The sequence below is a fragment of the Alligator sinensis genome, unplaced genomic scaffold, assembly GCF_000455745.1.
Source record: "Alligator sinensis unplaced genomic scaffold, ASM45574v1 scaffold1054_1, whole genome shotgun sequence".
Classification (NCBI taxonomy): domain Eukaryota; kingdom Metazoa; phylum Chordata; order Crocodylia; family Alligatoridae; genus Alligator; species Alligator sinensis.
In genome coordinates this window covers 1147381-1160109 of record NW_005842480.1, presented here as the reverse complement: position 1 = coordinate 1160109, position 12729 = coordinate 1147381, and the positions used below count along the sequence as shown (strand labels likewise).

General features: G+C 57.1%; 1 protein-coding gene and 1 long non-coding RNA gene across 2 annotated transcripts; both read left to right on the top strand.

The window, feature by feature from the left end:
* The first annotated feature begins 26 nt into the window (after positions 1 to 26).
* PYCR3 (pyrroline-5-carboxylate reductase 3) lies at positions 27 to 2058 on the top strand. The gene is made up of 3 exons (XM_006031078.3): positions 27 to 260; positions 914 to 1006; positions 1660 to 2058. The coding sequence occupies exons 1-3, from the start codon at positions 48 to 50 to the stop codon at positions 1840 to 1842; spliced, it is 489 nt and encodes a 162-aa protein (XP_006031140.1). The 5' UTR covers positions 27 to 47; the 3' UTR covers positions 1843 to 2058.
* Positions 2059 to 3924: 1866 nt separating this feature from the next.
* Positions 3925 to 12723, top strand: LOC112551488. The gene is made up of 3 exons (XR_003095787.1): positions 3925 to 4424; positions 5372 to 6073; positions 11566 to 12723. It is a non-coding gene; the product is annotated as an uncharacterized LOC112551488 (long non-coding RNA).
* The last annotated feature ends 6 nt before the right edge of the window (positions 12724 to 12729 follow it).

Below are 12729 nucleotides of genomic sequence, written 5' to 3'. Positions count from 1 at the left end.
CCCCGGGGGCGGCCCCGGCCTGGCCCCACCTCTGTCTCTTCCTGCAGATGCTGCCGCCCGGGACCAAGGTGCTGCGGTTCATGCCCAACCTGCCGTGCGTGGTGCAGGCGGGGGCGGTGGTGTTCGCCCGGGGGCGCTGCGCGGGGGAGCGTGAAGCCGCCGTGCTGCAGGGCCTGCTGGCGGCCTGCGGGCTGTGCGAGGAGGTGCCCGAGTCCTACATCGACATCCACACCGGGCTCAGCGGCAGCGGGGTGGCCTACGTGAGTCCCCGCGGGCCTGCCTGGGCGCCTGTGCTGCGGCCAGACTGCCCGAGTGTTGCTCTGCGGCTTCGGTCCGGGCGTTTGGGGCTCCCTGACCCTTGCACGGGGCCCAGCTGTGCTCTGCTCTGGGGAGCACCCCCTAGGGTGGGTTGGGGCCTGGGTGTCCCTTGCCAAAGGAGCACATGGCTGCCCCGGGGTAAGCTGGACAGACGGCGCCTATCCCAGGACAGCCTGCACCCGTGTCGTCATGCCCCTTGCTCCCCTAGGGGTAACTATCTGACACGGGCCCCGGCGTTTAGCCCAGCCGGCAGGTCTCGTCGTCTCCTCTGCTTCACACCCAAGCCGAGGCAGATTACACTGGTGTAAACATCTCGTCTGTCCGGGCCCCTGAACTGGGGCAGGTCAGAGAGATTTCCCCAGAAGGCCCCCCGCTACCTCTTGCCTTGCCAGGCTGAGCACTCTGGCCTTGACCTCCGCCAGGCGCTTTGCGTTGTGGGCATGACCCACGAATGATCATGGCAGGATCCAGCTGTGATCCAGCGGGACCGGGGCCGCCCGTGCAGGGTGGAGCACGTGGCTCTGCCAGGTTCCGTCCTCCAGAAGCAGCAGGTTCACGGTCGTGGGCTAATGGTGGGCTGTTCTCCCCCCACCAGGTCTACATGTTTGCTGAAGCCCTGGCGGAGGGAGCAGTGAAGATGGGCATGTCCGGGCCCCTGGCCAGCCGGATCGCTGCCCAGACCCTGCTGGTGAGCACACACCTGGCTTGCCTGCCAGGAGCTCCCCGTCCTGCCCTTCCCGGGGCGCTCTGTCCCCAACCCCTGCTCCTCCAGCCCCAAGCCTCCCTCTGCTGCAGGTCTGGTTCTGGGGGGAAAGTCCTTGGTTGTGTCCCTACCTCCTGCTTCCCTGTGGCTCCCTCTCCCCTCCTGGGGACTCCTCTCCAAGGGGCTGTGGCACTCCCAGCCGGGCTGGCGTCCCCTTAGGATCCAAGCAGCTGGAGACCACTTGGCTCCAGCCGCTGGAGTCTGCATGATGCATTGAGGGCTGAGCTGGGGGAAGCCAGGCAGATGCCTTGTCATGGCTGAGGAAGCATCTCTATCATGCTGGGCACTGGCGTTGTTGGAAAGATCGAAGCCGTGCGAGCAGAGGAGCTGGAGTGCAGCTTAGTGTTAGGCACAGCACCAGGTCACCAGTCCCAGCCTGGTCCGATCCCCCCTGGCCAGGCTCTTGGAGGCATCGTGAGCAGGGGTCGGGCACCTACCTCGTGCATGCAGTGGGTTCCTTGAGCTGGGTGGACAGCACGGAAGTGCGAGAGGAGGGAGCGTGTGGCCGTAGCATGGGCTCCAGCAGGAGCAGGGGTGCTGTGAGATGCACCCCCCCCACACCTTGCCTCTGCCTGCAGGGAGCAGCCAAGATGATGCTGGAGACAGGGGAGCACCCGGCCAAGCTGCGGGCGGATGTGTGCACACCCGGCGGCACCACCATCCACGCCCTGCACGAGCTGGAGAAGGGCGGGCTGCGGGCTGCTGTCATGAACGCCGTGGAGGCTGGCACCATTCGGGCCCGCGAGCTGGGCAAGAACTAGGGCCTGCAGCGCAGCACCACGGAGGCTGCCCGGAGCATGCCAGGTCGGGGCAGGTGTCACCCTCCTAGCCCTGCTCCTTCGTGGACGTGACTTTCACTGCCCAGGGAGGCGGCTTTCCACGGGAGGGTTGGGACCTGGGCCTGCTCTGTGCCTGCTGGTTGTGCTCTCAGTGGGCCACGGCTCCAATAAATGGTGCAGGCAGCTGCTGCGCTGTTCCCCCTGGCTCCTCGGGGTCTCCTGTGTCCTGCGATCATGGAGAAGTCAGGCTGGAAGAGACCGGCAGAGGTCGCATCCGGTCCAACCCCTTCCTGAGACAGGATCAGCCCTGTGCAAACCAGCCCAGACCCATCCATCATCTAAACTTTGTAAAACTGCTGTCATCCCAGACACACCACCAGATAGGGCACCCTTCCTGCCCCCAGTGCAGCGTCGGTCTGAGCCCGAGCGGAGGGGCAGGACCCTGCTGGGTTGGTTCCAGCAGGAGCATTGGTGCAGCCCAGTTGCTGCCCAACCTCTCCTTGAACACCTCCAGTGATGGAGAGGCTCCCACTTCCCCGGGCTTCTCTCCCACTGCCTCCCTGCCCTGACACCATGGAGGTTTTTCCTGACATCCAACCTAAACCTGCTTTGCTGCAACTTCAAGTCATTGGTGCGTGTGTTGCTGTCAGGATTTGCAGCTCCTGCTTGGCTCAGCACCGCCTGCATGTGTCCTGGGGGTCAGTGCCGCATGTCATGCCCCCAAGATGCTCTGGGGAGGAGGTTGGATGTGCTCTCTGGCTCACAGCTGGACCCCTGGCCTCCCACAGCCCTGCTGGGTTTTGGTTGGAGCAAGGAGGGGAATAGCAACAGGTCCTAGCAAAGGGGAAGCCCCTTGGTGCATCCCAGGAGCCCTTGGACTTTGTTGCACTCTCAGCTGTGGCACCGCCAGGCTGGCCAGCGGCACCTGGTCGAGGAGCTGCAGAGCTGTGATGAGTGACACCACGTCTCCTGAAGATGCTGTCTGCTGCCCCGTCCAGCTGGGAGAGCGGTCAGCAAGGCTGAGCACAGCTCCCTCTGCACAGCAGCTCCTGTGTCCTGGGCGAGGCTCGGTGCCCGTCCCAAAGCTCAGCATGGCCAGCCCCGGCTAACTGAGACCCATCTGACTCAGAGCTGCATCAGGCCAAGCAGGGCACCGGGAGGCTTTGGCAGCAGGGAAAATGCAGCTAGGACAAGTCACCAAGGCTGTCAGCTGTGCTCCATCCACTCGGACCCTTCCCTGCCCTGCACCTGTGGGCCTCTAGCAGGTGGGTGTTGCTCCAGGTGGCACCTGGGGGGACCAGGAGAGATGCTGGTGGCAGGTGCTGCTGAGGAGAGCAGACCCCCCCCCCACCCCGAGCAAAAGTGATGGGAAAGAGGGTGATGTGTGTTCTCCTCCCAGGCTGTCTCCTCTCCGGCCAGGCAGGAACTGGAATTCCTTCTACCAAATTATCCCAGATATCGGCACCATCTCCAGGCCTATGGACATTTCCAACACCCGCCCTGGACATTTCCTGCTGGAGCCGGGGGCAAGTGATTTGTGAGGAGAGGCTGAGGGACCTGGGTTGATTCAGTCCGGAGAAGAGAAGACCGAGGGGGATTGAATAGCAGCCTTCACCTCCCTGCAGGGGGGCTGCAAAGAGGATGGAGCTGGGCTGGTCTCCGTGGGGGCAGATGGCAGGACAAGGAGCAATGGGCTCAAGCTGCAGCAAGGGAAGTTGAAGTCGGATATTAGGAAAACTTCCCACCAGGAGGGTGGTGAAGCACTGGGGCAGGTTACCCAGAGAGGTGGTGGAGACTCCGTCCTTGGAGGTTTTTAAGCCCCGACTAGACAAAGCCTTGGCTGGGATGATGTAGTTGGGGCTGGTCCTGCTTTGAGGTCATCGTTGGACTAGATGGGATCTCCTGAGGTCCCTGCTAACCTTAATCTGTGATTCTCAGAGTGCAGAAAAAGCTGGGTTTTTTTGGGGGGGGGGGGAAGAAGATTGAGAGAGGACCAGGCCCAAGCAGACCCAATAACGTGACAGAGAGCCACAAGCCCAGGGCCCGTCCGCAGTCAGCAAAGGCCGGGAGCCCTGGGACCGGCTGTCGGATGTTCTGGGATGATCCTGAACTTGGGGACGTTTGTCCTGAATTTGAACCGTGGGTCCTGGAGCCGCCACCCCTGCTGCAGTGGTGGCCCCCTCCAGCTCTGCTGTCTGCACAGGGCCCCCTGGCACCACATGCGTGGCAGGGCTCCTGATGCAGCTCAAAGGCAGCTACACTCCCTGGCTCCCAAAGTTTGTGCAGGTGACTGCAGGCAGGACCACGCGTGGGTTCACAGCTGGAAGCCGGGCTTCTAGGGGTGCGGACACGGGAAGGCCTGGAGCCCTTTCCAAAGACCAGCACCTGGTCCCCTCTACTTGCATGCAGCCGAACAAGTCAAATGCATCAAAAGCCCCAACACTCCCCCTGGAGGAAGGAGCATTGAAACTGGATCCTCAGATGCTGCTGTTTGGCCCCTGCTACACGTTACATGTATAACGCAACGGACTGGTGAATCGCGCAAGAAATGTAGAGCCGCCAAGGTAATTATCACCCGATAAAAATGGCCACCCGGTTATAAAAAAAAGAGCCAAGCAGCTCTAATGCTCGTGGAAACATATAATAACCCTAGAGCCGGTTTCCAGCTCAGCTCATTGGCATCTAAGTTAGGTCCCAGCGGCTGCCTTTGGAAACCAAATCTGTGTTGAGTTGAATGCTCCTCCTGCGTACCTGCAGCCTTCACATGGGGATAACGCACCTTCCTATCCCTCCCGCTGCCAGCCAGGTGGCAGGGACCCTCTCCTGCTGTGGCCAGCTCACAGCCAGGATCTCTTGGTCCCATAAGAGTAAGCCAGGGGACTTCCTGCTGGGAGTAGAAGTTGGCTGCAAACTTTAGCAGAGAGAGATGAGGGGCAAAGGATGCAGCTGGTTATTGTGCTTCCAGGGGATGTTTGTGTCTCTCCAGCCTTGCCCTGGAGACCCCGAGGGGTGCAGAGGGACAGACAGCATGACAGCAGCAGAGGGGGTGGCTGGTGCTGTACAAGGCCTCTTCTTCCACCTTCCTCCCTGCAGACTGAAGGCCTTTCAGCCCCCAGTCCTGGAGAGCAGGAAGAGTGCGTTCTCGGCCGGGCCAGCACAGAAAGTCTTTTATTTCACAGCAGAGTGCTAGGCAGCAGCATGCCACTGGCACGCTATAAATAGCTGTAATTGCCCAGCCACCTTGGGACTTCCGGGGGCACCAGCAGCTTGGATGAATTTGAAGCAGCCACGTCTCCTTCACTGGAGGGTCCAACCAGAGGCTGGGCCAGGGTAGGAGCCGTGTGTCCTGCTTCTGTGCAAGCTCCCGAGGGACACCAAAGAGCTAAAAGCTTAGCCATCATTGCTGCTGCTGTCTGTCCCCTCCAGCTGGAGGTGCCAGCCTGGCTGGGAGAGGCTGGCTACGCACTGGGCACCGTCCTGGGGGAGCCACTCCAATTCCTTCCCTTTGCAGGTGCTCCCATCACCTGGAGCGAGTGGTCCCCTGCACTGCTGGACGAGACGCAAGGAACCGGCCAGTCCCCACTCCCAGCCTGAAGGTCCCATCTCGCTGGGTCAGCCTTGCACTTGTCCAGCCAGGGCGAGAAGGGAAGTCACCGGCTGAGGGGCGAGCAGGAGACTTGGGCATTGGCAGGGGCCAGGCTGTGATAGCAGCATGGAGCAGGCAGAAGGGGCCTGCGTTTTTCAGCAACAACGGCTGGAAAAAGCAGCTCCCCGCTGCTCGTATGAGACCCGGCCAAAATCAACAGGCTTGGCTCTGTCTGGGGGCTGGATCTCGTCTTTGGCAGGGGACGGGCTTGACTCGAGGGCCTGTTCCCATCCGTAACAAGGATGTTACAACAGAGCTGATTCTCCTTCCTAGGGGCTGCGGCCACCGTGGAAACACCAGCGCTCGCTGTCCCCAGTCCCAGCGCTCTGCAGGGCTCTTTCCATTGCAACAGGCTGGGGAGCAGACCCCTGGCACAAGCACCCCCCGCAAGGGCACGACCTGCACCCCAGAAGCTTTCAGGGTTGGAAGCACAAGGAAGCCCTCCCTGGGGGGCTGTGATCCAGGGGAGCTCTGCACACACGTCCATGGCAGGACGGGCTCTGAAGCGAGCTATTCATAGCAGAGCCGTTGCGATGCTCCGTTCCCTCCCTGGCAGCTGCACAAGAGGTGATTAGTTCAGGTTGGCAAAACCCTTTGAAGATGAAAAGCTCCCGGGCCATGGTTAGGACATGGAGAGATTGGGCCCCGAGCAGCTTTGATCTTGCAGAGGATAGGATGGTCAAAGGTCCAGAAAGGACCCAGGAGTCCCCAAGCCCCACTGCCACGGCCCACCCAGCACATGGCACTGCCCTGTGGCACTAGGCATGCCCTTTGAGTGAGGAACCCAGGAGTCCCGACCTTTCTCACAGCTACTAGACCACCCTCTTCCTCCCTTCAACCCCAGCACTAGAAGGACAGAAATGCTGGCGTCCTGGCTCTCAAATCCGTATCTCCCACTACACCAGGCAGGACTCCCCTAGCCATGCCCAAGGAAAGACCTCTCAAAAGCAGCTGGGGTGCAACAGGGGAGGAATTCAGATGCATTTCAGGAGCGCCGCGGTTCTCGACTGGGCGCTGCAGCCGACAGCCATGGGGATTACTCTGCATCCCCTTCCAGGTACGCGGCTGAGCCTCAGCCCCCAGGTTGCCCCCAAGGGAACCCAGCCTATGTGCTCGCAAGGTACCTGCCCCTTGCAAATACCCCAAGGGCCTGTTTGTGGTTTGGAAGAGGCCACCACTAAGGGACAGAGTAGCAATGTGAAAGGACTTGCTCTCTCCTGTGGCCCACCAGATGCATGAATACCCAGCTGACAACCCTGGCCCCTGGGCTGCCTTCCAATAGGACTTTGGCCCATACCTTGATTGTACTGATGGATGGAGCTAGAAATCAGCTCCGGACATTACAGGCATATTCACAATTCTGCCCCTGGGCCGTGGCAGAGCCTTTCTACTTTGCTAACGGGCTGTGTACAAACAGCCCGTTCCTCAGAGCCACAGACTCCAGAGAAAGAAAAAAAGAAGGACGCGGCTGCTAGCCCGGCAGAGACGACGCAGCAAGAAGGGCTGGGGCTGGATTCTGCATCTGCGTGACCTGCCCAGCTCTGGCGCAGTGCTGATCCACTGCACCTGTGTGTTGTAAGGACAAGGTCAGGGAGGCGTAGAGAAAAGTGAGGCTGGAAGAGAGCTCGCGTCTAGTCCAACGCCCTGCCTGAGGCAAGATCAGCCCTAGCCAAACTAGCCCAGTCCCCAATGCCCAGCTCCGAAGGACCCTTCAATCCCCGCGGACGTGTAGCAGGAAGGGAGGGGAGACAACCATCACCACCCAGACGCCTGGGAAATGCCCATAGCCAAGCACAGGCATCGCTGCACCTAGATCCTCCCCAACCAGTGCCTGCCCACCCTCCTCTTGATCACCTCCAGTAATGCATGTGGTCACTCAGCTCATAGCCCGCACGAGCGGCTCCCGAGACCTGACCGCGCTGCCCCAGGCTTGGCTATCACCCATCCACACGGAGATGGCAGCCAGGTTTAGAGGGGAGATGGAGGGGGGCAGCGAAAGAGAAATTAGATTAGCAGCTGCAGCAGCAACATGCAAGGGCCTCATCCACTGGCCAGGTGGGAACATTTCACTCCTTCCCTCCAGTCACAGCACCTACCTGGGAAATTATTTTGCTTGTGACCATCCAAAAAGAAACTCCCCGGTGCTCATCGTGGAAGCGACACACGTTTGCTGTCCATGCACGAAGCAAAGAGATCTTCCTCCCAGGGATGCAAGCAGAGAAGACCCTGTTTTAAGCTGTTTCTGTGCTTTAAGAAACCCCGTGGACTACACAGTTGCCCGGTTTGTCGAACCCCCAGCCCCAGCTTGAGGCACAAGTGGAAGAAGACAGGGCACGAGCCATCCTCGTGGCATGACAAGGGATTTTTTTTTGCTTTCCCCAACTCTTGAAGGGAAAGAACAAGTCCCTTTCATTCTGCTTGTGGTTTTATTCACACCAGGCCTGGGAGCAGCCACCGGCAGACTGTTAGGACTGGCAGGGAAAAAAAAGTAAAAAAAAAAAATCAATCGAGCCTGAACAAGACAACCAGTCAGCCCTTTCTGCAGCAGGCTTTATAGCAGGCGGCCCAGCACAACATGGCTGCAAAGGATCCACGTGCCCAAAGATTTCAAGGCACCCAGTAAACTGCAGAAAAGCACTTGACGAGGAACCTCACTTGAACAGGAATTTTTAAGAAAGAAGGTAGGTGGCAGGAGATGAACTACATGAGAGATGACAACGGTCCACCCATATGCATACGGAAATGGGGCCCAAAAATCTTTCTACATCCTCACCCCGCCAGCATGCCCAGGTCCCCAATGGCATCGCATAGCCTGCATCTCCTCGCAATCGGCTTCATCGGGTCACATCCAACGTTGAGACCGTCCCTGCCTCAAAGATCTGACAGTCTCCCCTTGGGGGTCTCCTCCAAACTGCTCAGCAGCTCTAAAACAACCCCCGCCTTCTATGCTCTGGCTTGTGCATAGCACACGGGCCCCCTCCGGCGTGCTAATTCCTTCCACCACCACTTCCCCTTCTTTGCATCAGGCACTGGCTCCCTTGCCTGCAACTTTGCTTTCTGCTTCTAGCAGGTTGTGGTTCTCCTGCCTGCTGCAGCCTCGGGTGTCTACCTACCCCGCCCTACAATGCACTCCGAAACATTTTCGACCTGGAGGGATGTGGGCAGCGGGGTCCCCCCAGCGCTCGGTCCTCGCACCCGCGCCGTTCAACATCTTCATCAGCGACTTGGACGAGGGGGTGAAAAGCACCTTGTTCAAATTTGCAGATGACACCAAGATGCGGGGGGATGTGGGCACGCTGGAGGAGAGGGACAGGCTGCAACTAGATCTAGACAGGTTCCAGGGGTGGGTGGATGAGAACAGGATGGGTTCAACACTGACAAGTGCAAGGTGCTGCACCTGGGGAGGAAGAACCAGCAGCACACCTACAAGCTGGGGAACTCCCTTCTCATCAGTGCAGAGGCAGAAAAGGATCTCGGAGTCATTATTGATGCCAAAATGAACATGGGCTGACAGTGTAGGGACGCGGTCAGGAAGGCCAACCGCACCTTGTCGTGCATCCACAGATGCATCTCGAGCAGGGCCAAGGAGGTGATCCTCCCCCTCTATGCAACACTGGTCAGGCCGCAGCTGGAGTACTGCGTCCAGCTCTGGGCACCGCACTTCAGGAGGGATGTGGGCAGCATGGAGAGGGTCCAGAGGAGGCCACCCGCATGGTCAAGGTGTAGCGGGGCAGGCCCTACGAGGAGAGGCTACGGGACCTGAACCTGTTCAGCCTCCACAAGAGAAGGCTGAGGGGGGATCTGGTGGCCATCTATAAACTGACCAGGGGGGACCAGCAGGGAATGGGAGAGTCCCTGTTCCCCCGAGCACTGCCAGGAGTGACTAGAAATACCGGTCACAAGCTGGCAGAGGGGAGATTCAGACTAGACATCAGGAGGCGCTACTACACTGTCAGGGCAGCTAGGATCTGGAACCAACTTCCAAGGGAAGTGGTGCTGGCTCCTACCCTGGGGGTCTTCAAAAGGAGGCTAGACAATCACCAGGCTGGGGTCGTTTGACCCCAGCATCCTTTCCTGCCCATGGCAAAGGGTCGGACTAGATGATCTGCTCAGGTCCCTTCCGACCCGACCAACTATGAAACTTTGCCCCGCTAGAAACAGCAGCGGCCGGGGTCTCCTTTGGCCTCCCAAGGCTCATGAAAGCATTGGAAGGGTTGATCCTGACACCACGACCTCTCAGCTGAGCGTGGACAGCAGGACGTGGCTTCCACGCTGCACAGCCAGCCGGAAGGGTACAGCCCCCGCAGAAACAAAGAGGAAGTCAGCTCCATTCCTCAAAGCAATCTGTCCTCCCGTGCCCAGCAGCCATGGGCTTTTCCTCACCCTTTCCCCAGTTTGTCTACTACCTGCTGGAGGCAGAAGGCAGGACACGGTGGTACCTTAGAGACTAATGTGGCTAACTGTCTCCCTCAACACAGAGAGGGGGATACTCTTAAAGCTAGAATTTAGCAAGACTTGAAACAAAAAGGTGCAGATTCGTGATTTAAGGGAACCGGTTTCAGCTCAACCCTCCTCAAACCAGCTCCCACGTACTTCTTTCACCATGCTGATGCCAACATTTTAGGAGCGCAGTTAGCTACAGCTCGTCCTTATTTAACAGCTCACTTCTCCGAGAAGTCTCTGTGCACAAACACAGCTCCAGGGTCAGAACTGATAACACAACCCAGTTGCACAATAGACAGCAAGACACCATGCTCCCTTTGAAGATCTGGGACTCTAGGACACCGGCAGCTACAGGATGTGGCTTTGCTTCTATGTGGATTTTTCCCTGGATTTGCAGGGTGGCACCCAGGGATCCATCCTCACGAGGCTGTTTTTGTGTCTTGCTTTTCACACTAGCGGCACATGAATTGAAAATAAAACAAAAAGGAAACCGGTAACTGCGAACATGCGATGAATGCTCTCAACTTGGCTCCCAATGTCGTCGTGCTGACAGGAAAGCCAGCTCAGTTTTAACCATTACTTTCACAGCAATCCTAGGCTTCCACAAGATCCTTCCTGTCCCTACACAATGCATGCACCTCCCCAAGAGGAACCCTATCCTCAGAGCTCCAGCTCTCCTTCAACACCACACTTTTTAAGCCTTTTCATAAAGGCCAGAAAGGACCATTAGGTCAGTTCATCTGATTTTTGGCAAGACACAGGCCAAAGAGATGCAACCCATCACTCCTCTATTGAGCTTGAAAGCTTGCTGGGGTGCACAGCCTCCCCCAGCATACAACTACGGACTTCTCACACAACAGTCAAGCAGCTGCGGCTTCAAATGCAAAGTTCGTAGAAAAAAATTATTAAATTAAAGGGACAAAACCAAATAGAAATGCGGTCTTTAAAAAAAAATTCAACAGAAATAATTCTGCGAATTAAAAAACACAATCCACATATCGCCCCATGAGGCTCGTAACGATGAAGCCAGAAAAGAGAAGCCAACTCTGAAGGAACGGGAAACCGCTTGGAGTCGTTCCGTGCTGGTTTTGCACTGCAAGAAAACTGAACAGTACAGATTTTTTCTTGACTAAAGCAATAAGCATTTTTTTCCCCCCATCTGAGGTGTTTCTCAACATCCATGTCATGGAGTTGTGGATTTTGAAAGAGACAGTGTTCCCCTGGGCCTAAAACTTGCTCACAGTTTGGTGCTAGGTTTCCCCCCTACTTCTTGTCTTTCTACTGGTTAAAATTAATTAGTAGACTTCTCCTTCCTAGCCGGTTCTCTGCACCCACTCCTAATAAAGCCATCCCAAGGAAGCTGGAGTTTCAGTTGCACCGGAGACGATTTAGAGCTGGTTTTCCAAACGGAGGAGAAAGCAGGATGTATAAGGCAACTCTATGCATTTATTTAACATTTCGTGTCTCGATCAATGAGATTTTTCAAAATTTTATTTTGTAAACACATCTCAGTATTCGTTCACGGGCTCAGAGGCAAAAGTTGAACCACAATTCAAGAGACAGTTTGTGTTTGTTTTTTTCCTTCTCAGAGCAGCCACGGTGTTTTTTCCCCATAGGCAACTGGCTGACTTCGCCTACTTAAATATGTTTCGGAGGATCACAGAAGTTCAAGGGTAAGAAGCGGAAGCTTGTATTTGCGGTGCCCTTTCGGAGAGGAAGGTCAGACTGAAAATCTATGCATCTCACTAGTCATCTTGCTTTTGGGGTGGATCAGAGCGGCCATTTACAAAAATAGAAATACCCAAGGTGGAATTAAAAACCCTGTGAAACCATCCATCTCAGAGATGAAAGCTTCCGTAAGTCCAAATACCCACCTCCTACCTTCTCCGGTAGGGTTATTCAATGCTAATTCAAATTGTATTTTTTTTTCTGCTAAACAAATAGCCAGACGATAACTCATTTTGGACCACAAAGAGATTCTAAGGAGAAGCGTCTCTACCTTTCCAAGAGAGATTTACGGGCTCTTCCCATCCTTTTCACCCAGGCTGCCTCAACAGAGGCAAAACCAGAAAGCTGCCTTGTTTCGGATGAGTCTACAAAGCGCCCTGCAGCTCGCGGGGCAGGGACTTCTCTCCACCAGACCTAACTGTCCTGCTGTACGAAGGCTTTTAAAAATTAAAACACCTGCTTTGCAAGGTCCTAAGCGTCCGTGGCTTCAGAGCCCCCAGAGCCCTGATACACACAATAAAATAGCCTTGGAAGGTAGGTCAGACCCTCCTCCCACACTCAGGGTGGTCTGTAGCTTATTAGTGTATCCCAGCCCAGAGCGTACCAGTCTGGATCCAGTGCATGTAAAAGACAAATGGACTGAAACCAGCCCCAACCCCCCCCCATCCCTCCTGCAATGCCACTCTGCACGTGAAGGGCATTCCTAACCTGTGCCCTCCACAGCAGGAAGGACACCCTCCCGAAGGCAGCCCACTGCAGCAGCTGCAGTTTGCTGATGCCCACGGTCTGGGTGGCGAGGCCGTGGCTACCCCAACTGCCCTCCGTGCAGCTGTGCACGGGCCAGTTAGACCTCATCCAGCACTTGCTTCCCCCCCACCCTTCACGGTTTGCAAAGTCTCTCCCGATGGGTTTGCAGTGACGCGCGTTCCCTTCCCTTCACAGTGAGATGCCCCCGTCCTCAGAGTCCTGCTGGCAGGAGGGACGGGCGGCTGGGAGCTGCAGGGAGCCTTCTGCCCTGGGATACCCAGGCCCCAGAAACCTTCTCAGGAATG

Excerpts from the sequence above, each read along its gene's own strand:
- PYCR3 (XM_006031078.3), top strand. The coding sequence starts at position 48 with ATGCTGCCGCCCGGGACCAAGGTGCTGCGGTTCATGCCCAACCTGCCG. Across the intron at positions 261-913 it reads GCGGCAGCGGGGTGGCCTAC|GTCTACATGTTTGCTGAAGC; the intron begins GTGAGTCCCCGC and ends TCCCCCCACCAG. Across the intron at positions 1,007-1,659 it reads TCGCTGCCCAGACCCTGCTG|GGAGCAGCCAAGATGATGCT; the intron begins GTGAGCACACAC and ends CTCTGCCTGCAG.